Source organism: Charadrius vociferus, unplaced genomic scaffold (genome assembly GCF_000708025.1).
Source record: "Charadrius vociferus isolate BGI_N301 unplaced genomic scaffold, ASM70802v2 scaffold413, whole genome shotgun sequence".
Taxonomy (NCBI): Eukaryota; Metazoa; Chordata; class Aves; order Charadriiformes; family Charadriidae; genus Charadrius; species Charadrius vociferus.
Window position 1 is genome coordinate 1137858 of NW_009647738.1, and position 13383 is coordinate 1151240.

A 13383-nucleotide genomic window follows, 5' to 3' on the forward strand; every position below is an offset into this window, starting at 1 on the left:
CTGCCAGTCACGTCGGAGTATTTTCCCATCATGTGTCCTTGCCTGGCTGGGTTGTCGAGCCCTCTTAGTCTGTGAAAATTCCCCCTGCTTCACCAATACCCTCCGGGGCTGCTGTCTCTTTGGCTTTCTGGTCTTCACCCACCCTAATCCTTGACCACATCCTATTCAGACCTCACTCTTGGCTGGTCCTGCCCCTTCGGAGGCTTCGAGAAGAGTGGACAGCTTCACGTGGAGGTACAGACGGAGATTGTCCTTCTTCAAATAGGGTACTGGCTGCGGCGGGAACAATTTGGGAGCCATGGGCCATCGGCTGGTCCGTGGTCTCTCTGGAGCTGCAGTCTTCCTTGTCAGCGTGGCTCTCCTCTCTGTGCGGCACCGTGGGGCTCAGGAAACAGCTCAGTACCCGGGGCTCAGGGAGGGGATGCTGGGGAAGCCGGAGCGACGGAGCAAAGCGAGCCCAGAGGATGGAGGCAGTGGCAGGGGACAGAAGGACCTGCAAGTCCATCCTCCGGAGGGATACAGGACTGAGGGAAGCCTCACCCTTGGGGACATTTTCATAGCCGTGAAGACAACCAAGAGATTTCACCAGAGCAGGATGGAGCTGCTCCTGGACACATGGATATCCCGGGTCAGAGAGCAGGTGAGCGTGTGGATTTGGACTAGAGAGGGGGTGTTTGGTAACAGTGCAGGGATAGGGTGTTGGGAGGGGGGTGTATGTGTGTGTGATAAAGGCCAAAGGAAGGGGGGGCTGGGCATTGCAGTCCCACCCAGTACTTTGCCTTGTTTTCCCTAATTCTCACTTCTGTTCACGTTGAAAGGGCGATGCTACCCAGCAAAATGTTTCACTGGTAGCTGCTTCATGGGAAAGGCTGGCAGAAGGGATGAAGAGCTTGTGTGGTCTCTTCCCACGAAGGCTGGGAGTAGGAGTGTTCTTAGCAGGCACCACTAACCTAAGCCTTACTTTTTCAGCTTGAGGTGGAAGGGATATAAATTTCCTTTTTTTAACCAATAACACCGTGGGGCTGCAGGCAGCCTGGGCCACACCAGACTGAGAGCCCAGACCATAGTGTGTCTATATGAAATGGTGGTTTTCGACCTCCTAGTGCCATGAGTTTGCTACGTTTCGGTCTGAGTGGCTCCCCCTGGCCCTCCATCAGGATGCCCGCATCGTGCCTGGGCGCCCTGCGCCCCAGTGACCGTGTGGTGCAGGGGGCAGGAGAGGGAGGAAGGAGGACCTGGAGGACCTCCTGGTGTGCAGGAGAGCTGTTTGCAGCCCTGTTCACTCCCCAGCACATCAGCACAACCCAGGCCTTGCTTTTGTGGGCGGGTCCCCTCACATGCATGATCTTGAAGTGATGTGGGTGCATATTTGCTTTTTTTAATTTTTTTTTTCTTTTTAACTGGGGGTCTGATGTTTCCACCCTTTGCTAAAGCACAGTTTGGAGAGTTTCCTTCCTGTTAGAGGAACTGATGTGGGGCACCACGTTGACGATGCTGTGCAGACTGGCTTACTGGTGGGCAGAAAGTACTCCCCAGAGTCCGGGTGCTTCTCTCCCTCCCTCGCAGAGCTGCTCCTTGAGAAAGAAGAAATCCTGTGGCTGCCCCCAAAGGGTTGTTTGGGGTTTTTTTTGCCTCTGCCTGTGTGTGATGGGTGCCTAGAAGACAAATTCAGGCCTCCGCGAGGGAGGGGGACGGGGGCGGAGGTATTGGGTAGGAGAGCGCTTGAAGCAATGCAGGGTTTTCTGGGTAAGGGTGGTTTTCCACTTCATGGTGCTGCAACTGTCTGGTCTGCTGCGGTTGTCACAGGAAGCCATGTCCTATTTTGAGCACGCTTCCTCTCCTGTCTGTACGTCCTTCAGCATCCGAGATGCCCTGCTTCCTCCTCCAGATGCACTTCTCCTCTCTGCCTGACCTCAGCCCAGCAGCTCTTTGGAGAAACCAAACCCAACCACATGGCTGCACTGGCATTCAGATGTCGTGACTGGGGCTTTTGGGGTGGGTTTTTCAGGAGCAGCTCACTTTCCCCTCCTCCTGCGTTTGACAAACAGGCGCTTGGCCATTCCACTGATGACAGCAATTAGATACCAGCTCCCCAGATTCATCTGACCCTCTCTGTTTGGCAGGCAAATGACATCCAAACCTTGGACAAGGTGTTGAATTTTCCATGCTGCTGCCAGCCTTCAGGAAAGCTTCCCAGACTGAGCAGGAGAATAGGAAGGAAGGGTAGAGCAGGAGCGTCAGTCATTTTTAAACAATGTTTTTTCATTGTTATCAATTTTTGTTGCAAGCTCAGTGTTTTCCCCTTCCCTCCTCAATTTTCCATGTTTTTCTTCTGCTTTTTTTTAACTAAGTGGCCTTGAGGGCAGGGGAGCGGGGGCGGCGAGGGAGGTAAAGAGAAGTACATGAAAGTCAAAAGCCTTTTTCTTTTTTTTTTAAAAAAAGATATACTGCTGCTGGAGGGTTTTTTTGGAAGTAGGGGAAAGGGTTAGTTTTGAAAAAAAAACAATATAGAAACCTCGTTTAGCGAAAAAAAAAAAAAAGCACTCAATTTGGCAAAGGACATTTAATTGTTATGGGGCCAGGGGTAGGGCACCAGAGCCCCTATTATTGAGTCTTTATGGTGAGGCATAGGCTTTAAGAGCCATTCTTGGGGAGATCCAGGTCTCAGAAGCCCTCGATGTGCAGAGACTGCCTCCTCCTAGGGCAGACCCATCCTCTTGCTGTCTCACTCGCCCTTACTCATGGCTGGAGAATGATTCAGTGGGTCCTTCTCTGCCGGTGGCCAGTGGGGAAATTTTAGCAGCTGGCCGTGCTGCTGATGCCAAACCTGGTTTCAGAGCTGATTACCTGCACGGTGTCCTCCCGGAGGAAGCAACCCAGACCTCACAAGTCAGGCTTAGGTGACTGTAACAGGAGGCAGGAACAGCTGTGGTTTTTATGGTGAGGAGAAACTGTACAGGAGCCAAATTAAAAGTCCTCTACCTTGGACTCTGTCGGGGCAGACAATAAGAGAAAGAGACATTTTCCCTGAAACTACACTGTTTAAACAGAAGAGAAGATAAGCAGCTGGTGGGAGACGGGGAAGGGGAAGTGCGAGGTGGGCACTCTTTGCTGGACCAGGCTCTGCTTCTTGAGAATTGATCCACAACAAACTTTCCACTGGAGCTTGCTGTGGAAGTCGTTTCAGCGAAAAGCCTTTTTCTCAGAAAAGGTTTCATCTAAACAGAAGTGTTGGTTTTGATGATTGTTTAGGCTGGACAACATCTTGGAGGTGGATTACATTCTTGGCCCCAGTAGTTTTGATGGAGATAAGTCTATGTTTCTGGTCTGAAATGGCATTTTGTTTGGTAACAAACTAATTCTAGCACCTCACCTCCTTTCAGAAACCCAGACATCCAACCGATTGAAATGAAACCTTTGAATGACTCATCCTGAACTGGCTTTCACATTTTAAGTGTTGTGAACACACCATAGATTTTGAATCTGTTCTCTGGGCAGGACACAACAATAACCCTGCTGAGGTTTTTTGTATTTTGGAGTGGGTTTCCTCCTGGAGAAGGGATACCCTGGGAGCCTGGGAAATGAATGCAGCCCTGGATTGTCAGATTCCACATCTTTATTCCCTTTTCCTAGTTTTTTCTTGCTAGGCTACTTTCCCAATTTGGGGTAAGGAGCTCTCAAAGTCCAGTGTTTATCCATTGCGTGGGCTCTTGTGTTCATGGAGAGCCGCCAGCCAAAGCCGTTTGGCACCAGTGGCTCCATATCACTGCTGGCACTGCCATCCAGCAGACATCCTTTCCTATCCAGCCATCTTCTCCACTCCAGATCGGAGGGATGCCTTCCTTGCTGCACTCCGTCTCAAGCCCAGATTGGTTGCCCTGCAGCAGCAGTGACAGCCACCCTGGGCTGCTCTCAGCATGGATGGGAGCTGGGATCTGTGATTTCCCCCCACCGCTGGCAGGAAGAACCGTGCTGGAGGCGATGGGATGCAGCAGGGAAGCTGAGGCTGAATGGCTGCTCAAGGAGCCCACAGGCTGCCTGTCAGAGCGGGCAGCCCGTGTGAGCTGAGACACCACGACAGGTGATCCTGCGCGGCCCCGTAGATGGTTTGGTGGAGAACAGGAGGTTGGATATATAGTGGGGAGGCTGCTTCTGTCCACCCCATTTGCCTGCAAGGGACACAAGTGACACTGGGTGTTCCTCTGCTCCCACATCTCCAATAGGGAGAGTAGGTCTGGTGTGGCCAGAGAGACCTTCTGAATCTCTTCCAGGCTATGTCAGTATGGGCAACAGCAGCTGGTGTCTCCTTGAGAAAAACCTGTCTAACTGGGTCAAGTGCTCTCCAGGCAGTTTTTTAGCCAGAGCCCTCCTCTCTCTCTCCCATTCCAGCCATCATGCACAGCTTTGCTGAGGGACACATGGCAGCAGTTGCTCAGATGCTGGCAGCATCTGCTCTTCCAGATTTCCCGCTCTCAGGCATGAGGGATGGAGAGATGAAGATGCAGGCAGCTGCCTGTGCTGTTGTGATCTTCTTCAGGACAGAGCCAGGGCACACACACCAGCATCTCTGGAGTACTGCCGCCAGGTGTACCATGGAGATCAAAGTTTGGGAGAGCCAGAGACATGAGATTTGCCTACCCCCCACACTCGTAGCCCCTTTTTCCAGTTCTTTTGGAGAGTCTGGTGTTCCCCATGGTGACAATGCTCCTTCATCTCTGGCTTCCCACAGATACATGTTGGATGTCTGCAAAAAAGCATTTCCCACCTTGCATAAAGGGGAAAGTGGGAACCTCGGAATATTTTCACAAGTAGAAAAAGTGGGAAAAGATACAGATTCCCATTTTAAGTCAATAAGATGTGATGTTTATTAGCTGATTTTATATCTGTAAGCAAGTCATTTCCAGCAACAACGTTTCTGGGTTTTTTTTGAAAATGTCAGAAAGTTTCAATGGTTTCAGAATGTTTTTTTTAAGGTGAAATATTTGTCATAGTGGAAATTTCTGGCTCTGACACGCTAGCAAGGGAAATCCCGTGCTGCTGACAATCCCAGCCTTGCCTAAAGGTTGCGATACGGTCCCCTGACCCAGAGCGACTCCTTTTCCTGAGACTTAACTAATTGCTTCTTGTCCCGTGATCACCTTGAAAGTGGTTTTAATGAAGAGACTTTACCAGCAGGGTGGGTAGGAATGTGTGTGTGGTGTGCTGCTGCAGCTCAGCTGTTGGAGGGTAATTCGCCAAGTTGCTGTAGCACGCACATTTGAGATCACAAAACCGTTCTGCCACCTCTGCTCAAGCCAGGTGGTCTCTGAGGGTCCTTCATTGCCTTCCTCTACTGTGCAGAACATTTCTCTTGCCACGTCCTCCTGATGGGGGCACGTGTCCCAAATGCTGGATGGGTGTGGGGAGAAGTAGAGACTCTCATCTCCTCGTCAGAGCCTTTGGGAGCAGTGATGGTTCCTGGAGCTGTTGTCTGCCTGCCTGGTCCCCTTTGTCCCTGCCCAGGTGCTGTATTTAACCAGCCTGTGGGCAGCTGGTGGAGAGACTGTTTACGGCTCGCGACTCCTTTTTGATTTCATGAAAGCTCATTTTCTGCCTGACGAAAGCTTTTCTCCACCAGCCCTGATCCCCGCCTGGCCCTGAAAAGGGGGAGATGTGCCATATAATGGCAGTGAGGGGGATTAGAGAGGCCTGGGGGTGGAGGAAGAGGAGGAGGAGGGACGCAGCAGGGGGTTGTACACACTTAACACACAAACAGATGTTCTCCTTTTAACCCGAGCATCATTCAGCCATGGTGCTTTCATTTTTCTACCACCGACACCTAAGCCAGGGCTCCCTCGCCCCCTCACTCGGGGTTGCGGGTCCCCTTCTCCCCATTCCCAAAGTGGCAGGATGCAGGGGGGAAATGAAGCCACACAAGCGCTGACGGTTGTGCCGTGCCGGAAGGGGGAGTGTGGCCATTCCTCTGCTGAACTGCTGCCTGGCAGGGGGGGCAGGGCAGCAGGGGCTGGAGTGGGGTGACCATGGCCAGTGTGTTCAGCTGTGGGGAGAAAAGGGTGGGTCACCAGGAGAAGCACCAGCTCCAGCCCTGAGGGTAACCTCCTTTCCTTGTTTCCCCAGACCTACGTCTTCACCGATGAAGAAGACGATGCCCTGAAAAGGAGAATGGGTAACGATCTGTCCTATAACACCACCTGCCCCCTGCTTTCAGCCTCTGAGCTGCCACGGCCTTGGGAGGGAGTCCGGCATGAAGGCTGGGTCTCCTACGCCAGCGCTGCCTCTTGAAGCACACCCCTTGCCATGTCCTGTGGGAGGACCCCAAGCTGCAGCGGTGACGATTTAGTTTAGTTGGCTTACCCCAGGGCACGCAGGCAACTGGAGGCAGGGTGCTGTCTGCCTTAAAGCATCCATGGGTAGAAGCAGCCCCTGAGAGAGCCCTTTAGCCCCCCCACCCTGGCTGGCAGCAGGCAGGGTGGAAGTGCGGTTGGCAGGTGTCCTAGTCTTGGCCAAGATGCTTGGCTTGCTCCAGGTTTCATCTCCTGGTAGGGGGAAGGATGCAGCCTACATCACCATGGGCTCGGATGCTTGTTTTGGGGGGCCACGAGGAGGCTGGCTGTGAACGAACCCCTTCCCTCCTGCCCAGAGGTCCTCCCTGTGACCGCATGAAGCAGGCCAACTCCAAGCTACAGCCTTCTCTCTCCTGGCAGGTGACCATGCAGTCTTCACCAACTGTTCTGCTGAGCACAGCCACCCGGCCCTCTCCTGCAAGATGGCTGCTGAGTTTGACGCCTTCCTGGCCAGCAACAAGAGGTGAGGCAGGGCTACCATGGGGGGGAACCCTGAGAGCAAGAGGCACCCTCCCTTCTGCAAACCTCTTGTGTCTTTCTTCCCATCTCCGCCCAGCTGGTTTTGCCATTTGGATGATGACAACTACCTGAACCCTCAGGCTCTCCTGAAGCTGTTGTCCTCCTACTCTGCGACATGGGACGTTTACCTGGGGAAACCCAGCCTGAACCGACCCATCCGAGCCTCTGAAACACTGCCAAACAACCAGACGGTACAGCCCATGGTGGTGGCGCGGGGGCCAATGGGTGGTTTTCAGTGCTCTGTCTTACTGGCCATAGATGTACCCAAAGGAGAGACAGGTCCAAAGAGAAACAGGCAACAACTGAAAACTCGCTGGTCTCGTCTGAACATTGTTGTAGGTATTGACTCAATCCAGTTGACCTATGGAGGGTCCCATGTCGCTGCTATGCCTTTGGGTATCTGTCTGCCAGGAGATAAACCTGCCTTCGGCAGCCCACCTGCTACTGCCAGCAGGCCACTCTAAATATGAGGAGGTCAAAATCCATGCTGTACCACTGGCAAGTCCTTCTTCTGGGCAACAGTCAGGGGCCTGGGGTGACAGTAGGGCTGTGTTTATCCTGGCATCAAAGCTGGGTTTCCAGCATTCCCATCTCAGGGAGTATGGTATTGTCTGAGCTTCTGCCATTGATTTTTTCTCTGCTGTTTCTGTCCAGAAATCTGTGCGCTTCTGGTTTGCCACGGGAGGAGCTGGGTTCTGCATCAGCCGCAAGCTGGCAAGCAAGATGGTGCCGTGGGCCAGGTGAGCTGTGCAGCTGGTGAGTACGGGAGCCTTTGGTGTCGAGGAACACGGCCGCGCATTAGTTCCTGGCAGTGTCAGATCTGGATTTGTATATGTGGTGGTGTTTGCCAGGGCGCAGAGTGCTACATGCTACACATCTGCAAGCATGTGGGACTGGAGGAACGATGGTCTGCCACCTAATTAAAAAGGCAAGAGCAGGCACGTCAGCAAACATGATCATAGGATGACATAGTCCCCTGTTCCCAGCTGCTTTCAGCTCTTGGTTATTGCCCCACACTCCTTCACATCCCTTTCAGCTTCCTCTGACTCTTCCTAAGTGCTTTCCCTGTCTGTCTGTCTCCTATCCCCTTAATCTGCCTATTTCCAACCTCCTGTACCACCCTTCTGAGCTAACTTCCCATCCCCCACCCCAAACCCTCTTCAGCTTCTCACATGTATTTTATGGTGGACCCAGACAGGAGGATGATCTGTGACCTAGGCTAAAATGAAAGTGTCATGGAGAGAGGCATGGCTAGATAACACCTAACCTGGCATAAAGTCTGCCACTACTGTGTTTAAATGCTTAAAACACATTTGAACTAGCTGAGGGGTGTTATAGTAGCCAGTGCTTCGTGCTGTGTGGCTGCCTCCAGTTACAGGAGCCTTAAATTGGGTTTAGCCTTTCATCAAAGGATGGCCAAGCGTGTGGTGTTACATTGCAGTAGAGCCATGGATGGCTTATTCAAGCTGCAAGAGATATTGTCCTCTTTCTTCTTCCTCCTGGTCCTGGCCATGTGGTCCCACTGTTTCTCTTGTGCTGGCTTGTCTGACCCCTCAGGGGCTCAGTGCAGCACACCTAACAGATGGAAAAGTGACCCGGCAAAGTCTGCCAGCTCTCTGCATCAGCTCACCGAGGAGCTGGATATTTATCAGGGACAGCACCGGACTATTGGTGGGACAATATGGCTGGGAGCAGTCAAAGAGCAAACACATGCCCAACTCTTTGCAGGTGGAACTCAGGGGTTTCTTGCCTAGTTCTAAGATTTACTCTGGTTTTCAGTTAAGTCCCTCATTTATCTCCCACCCCAATGGATGACTGTATCCTCCCCTACCCTTGTCCTAACCCACGCAGCCATACTCTCTTCCAGTGGCAGGAACTTCCTGAGCACTTCAGAGCTCATCCGTCTGCCAGACGACTGCACTGTGGGTTACATCATTGAGTGCAAAGTCGGCGGGCAGCTGCTGCCCAACGCGCTCTTCCACTCCCACCTGGAGAACCTGCAGCTCATCCCCCCATCTCGGCTCACGCAGCAGGTGAGGAGGGGAAACGGAGCAAGAGGGAGGTGTGTGAGGAAGGAGAGGTGGAGGAGGGGAGCTGACAGGCACACTGCCCCGTTGGTGGCACTGACGTGGATTGAATCAGTCGTCTGCTCATTTGGGGAGGCTTTTCTGACAAACGCTTCATTGAAATAAGGAGCAGATTTTGCCTGCAGCACGGATGCGGGTCACAGTGCCCCTGGGGTCAGTGGTGGGGAGGGAGCACATGTATGGGGAGTGATGGGAGGACTGAGGGCATCCCTGTAGGAACGTGGCACAAGGACAAGCAGAAATGATGACTGATTGGGGAAGGGGCTTGGAGATGGCACCGTGTCTGCCTTGTGTGGGGAGATAGCAAGGGGTGTAGGGGGCTTGGAGAGGCAAAGGTACTAGCACGGTAGACCACAGAGGAGAGGTGGAAGGCGGAGGCCAAGCCAGCAGAGAAGGAACCAGAATGGCAGCTTTTGTCACCCAGAGCAAGTTCCTTGCTCTTGAACTCACTTCAACCTCCCTGCTCCTTTCTCACCACCCCTCTTTGCAGGTCACCCTCAGCTATGGTGTCTTTGAGAACAAGCTCAACGTTATTGAACTCAGCGGCCCCTTCTCACCCCAAGAGGATCCCTCTCGGTACGGGGCATGAGTGCTCTGGGTGCTGCTGCTGTGTGAGCCCTCAGACAATAGGCTGGGAGGGGGAGGCAGCCAAATGGGGCGCAGGAGGTCTAGAGTGAGGGACAGAAACCTTGCAGTCACATGGCTTATTGGGTGAGGAGCACACCAGCATGAGACTGCTTGTGAAAGCTTACAAACTTTGCAAACCTTTTTGGATGAGTGGGAAGCAAAGGAATATCAAAACATTTTGTTTGGACAATTCCTGAGCCAAAAGTATTGCCATTTATTTCACATTTTGAGACTGAACAAGCTAACCTTTTACTTCTGGGACAGGAACAGAAATGTTCTTTTAAACTCAGGAAAGGGAATTCTGCTTGCTTTTTCATTTTTTGTTTTGCTGAGAAAACTGAAAGGAAAAGAGAAAAAGGTTCACTTCAGGCTGACTGCAAACAAAAGTGTTCTTTGATTTACTTTCTCTGCTTTGAGTGAACAAACCTAAAGTTGTTATTTGCAGAGCATGGGTAGGAAGCTCCTGGCTGGAGATATAGCAGGGGTGGGAAGCAGCTAGGTGACAAAAAGAGCATCAACAGAACCATGTAGTGGGGCTGGTGGGGCCCATCTCCCTGCCTGTGATCAGGGTGAGCCATGGACTTGGGCTACATGAGCAGAGCTGGACTCGGGTGTTGGAGGGAGGCTTGGCTGCTTAGCTTTGCCGAGAAAAGGCATCTTGAGATGAACATCCAGTCCTGGAGCTCTGTAGCGCAGGGTGGGTGCTCAATGTGAGGACATGAGGGAGAGGTCTTCCATTCTCCAGTTGTGCGCTGGCATAAAAACTATCACCTGACCTTCCTTTGCTCTCTCCCCAGCAGGTTTCGATCACTCCACTGCCATCTCTATCCTGACACCTCCTGGTGCTTGCAGGCTGTTGGCTGGTGATGCCTGAGCCTCAGCTACAGTGGGTCCTGGTGACATCCATTCACCACGCGCATGTAGGGGGTGGGACACTGAAGAAACTTGGTGCTCCCTTTTCTATGGTGGTCTTGGGGCTGTGTGATGGCTTTTTTGGTCCTTGCTGAATACCGGTGACACAGGACAAGAGACAAGATCTGTGCCAAGAGGATAACACAGGCTGGACACATGGATGGGCTTCCCGTCTGCACTGGGATACATGCAAGGGATGGAAGCAGTATGCCTTCCTGAGCAGATCAAGGACTGGGTGGTGACTGCTGGGCATCTGGGTAGAGATGGGGACCTGCTGCTGCTCTTTGCTGTGGATTCATCTTGCTGGACTAGAAAGGCTCTGGGTATAGGTAACCAGTGCCCAACTGAGGATGGCTGATAGTGTTTCACGGCACCAGCCTCTCTGAGCAGGACCTCTTCCTCCGTATCTGCCTGTGCTTTCACTACTGCCCACTCTTCCCAGCCACAGCCCCTTGACTGAGTTTCTGCTTAGTCAAGGTCTACAGAAATGGAAAATGTGACCATTTCTATGCTGAATGAGTGCTGGTAAAGCATAGTTCTCGCCTGGCAGAGGGGAGATGGGCAGGAAGTACAAAGAATTGGGAATCCCCCCGTCTGCTGGGACAAAGGAGGGGGTGTGGGGTGGGGAAGCCAGGAGGGGACAGATCGAGATGAGGATGGTTCCTGCACCGAACACAGACGGCTTGATCTTGTATGGCCCTGCATTATTCCTCTCTTTTTACCTACTTGATATGGGGTCAGGATAATCTCTTGCTCTAATTACCAACCTGTCATCTGAGATTAGACTCCAACTCTTACCTGTGAGAGAGGAGACATAAAGGATTAGGACTGACTGAAAGAGAGGAGAAAGGAAGAGATGGAGGAGGAGTGCTCAGGAGCGGATTAGAGGTTACAGCTTTATAATCTTCTCTGTGCCCCAACCAAAAAAAATTAAGTCATGAAGAAATGGAAACAGCAAGGCAAAGGGCTTTTTATCTCTGTGTTTCTTCCCTCCAGATGCTAAGAGCAGCTTTCTGCCTTCCTGCTGTCCCTGCTGAGTACAACAGGCCCAAATAGGTTACAAGCTTTCTGGCATGTTTGTGGAGGGTCCTTTTCTCAGTACAGAGCCTGGCATGAAAGCTGGGCAATTCTGCCTGCTGGGGAATGAACTTTGGCACCATTTTGTCCTTGTACACATGGTTAAATGGTTGGGGGAGATCATTGCAGGGAAAGCTGGAAAGCAAAGAAGCTGTTTTAAATGGCAGGTGGTGCCACAAACAGGTATTTCTCTTTAAAGAGCTTTTCAAAACACACTGCTGGGATCTGTGAAAGATTCCTGTAATCTCCAGATGAAAGGACAAATGCCCTTTCTCCAAAAGCTGCTTAGCTTTGATGCTGCTGATGTGACTAAGCCTGCTGCTGGTGGGCTGGGAGAGCCAAGGGTGACTATCACCGCGCCTCCACCGTTTTGAAAACTGGCCACCCTGTCGCCTCCTCCTCCTGACCCCAACCGCCAAGCACCGGCATCTCCTACACAGCACATGAGGTTTAAAGGAAAGGCGTCAGAAAGACCTTCTACCTCTCCAAAGGAGGACCTAGAAATGAACGAGCATTTTAATTTCTGGAGATGCAGAAAGCAGGAGCCTGTAGAGCTGTTTTCCAGCCTGGTCATTCTTACCGGCATCTAACCAGCTTGCGAAGCAGCAGAGAGTCCAGCTTTCTTCTCTTGCACAACGTGCCTTTGAACTGGAAATTCATCTGGAGCGGGGACAGGGGCTAGCTGATGCCAATGACCATTCCTTGAGTTGTTCCAAGCCCTTGGCTCACACAGCTGCGATAACCTAGGAGCCATGCGGCTCAAAAAAGAGACACCCAAATATTGGAAGACAGGTGCATCATAAAGAAGTCCTGCCCCATAGGACAAATGATTTTGTTTGAACTTAACCAGAAGATGAAAAATGCTTCTGTGAGAAGAAATCAAGAGAAATCTACACTACCCGGATATCTTCTTTTTTTCCCATTCAACCACTCAGCTGTACTGTTAATCGAGTCTTTGAGCTAAAAAGCCAGTCCAATCTGTAGATGTCCTGGTGACAATCAAAGCAAAATGCGATTCATATGCCCAGAGAAGGAGAAGAAACTGATAGAGCAGACTCCCTTCCCCAAAGGAAAAGCAAGGCAGAGAACCTGGAAGCCTGCTTTGGATCCTGGCCTCAGCTGGTCTGATTTGGCCTGGTGCCTTTTGCATGGCTGAAGATCAGATGTTAAATGGGTTGAGTCCTTGAGTGGCTGCATGGGGACCAGTTTAAGACTGAGCTTCGTTGCTGGAGCAGTTAAGTGCCACTTCTGTGGAAAATGTCTTGTCTCATAAGGAAACTGAGAACAGACGAGAAGATGTCTGGGGCAGAGCATCTCTTGGGCTGCAGAGAAACGAATGACAGAGAAGTCCTGTTATGCCTGTGACGACAATGCGCTGGAAAGAAAATAGCTTCTCGGAGTCGACAAAAGAAACCAGGTTTTCTCTAAGAACAGAGAGACAGCTTAAGGGGACATTCACCACATGAAATCTGATCAACGTTAAAACCTGAGTTAAAATTAGTTTCAGGAATGGTTCCTGCCCCTGGGGCTTGCTGTCAGATGTTGTGGTTTTACAGTCTCATTTTCCTAGTTTATTAAAATGTTTAGCTGCTTGGGAAAATGAGAAACGATCTCACGTGAAACTTTTCAGGGGGCTGTCTTTTTTTATTCTCCTTTATGATTTTCTGATGTAACTGTTAAAGTTTTTGGAAAGGTTCCACTGGGTCTATTATTTTTTTTTCTTTCTCTGTTTCTTTTTTTATATCCCTCTCTCTTTCTCTCTCTCACACTCCCTTTTCTCGTTGGAGGAAAAAAAATCCTATCCCAAGAACGAAAAG

At 51.3% G+C, this 13383-nt stretch overlaps 1 protein-coding gene across 1 annotated transcript; it reads left to right on the top strand.

The window, feature by feature from the left end:
• Window positions 1-298: 298 nt before the first annotated feature.
• MFNG (MFNG O-fucosylpeptide 3-beta-N-acetylglucosaminyltransferase) lies at window positions 299-10444 on the top strand. The gene is made up of 8 exons (XM_009881845.1): window positions 299-640; window positions 6118-6166; window positions 6705-6807; window positions 6901-7054; window positions 7518-7603; window positions 8731-8896; window positions 9441-9526; window positions 10378-10444. Exons 1-8 carry the CDS (start codon window positions 299-301, stop codon window positions 10442-10444), a joined length of 1053 nt encoding a protein of 350 aa, XP_009880147.1.
• The last annotated feature ends 2939 nt before the right edge of the window (window positions 10445-13383 follow it).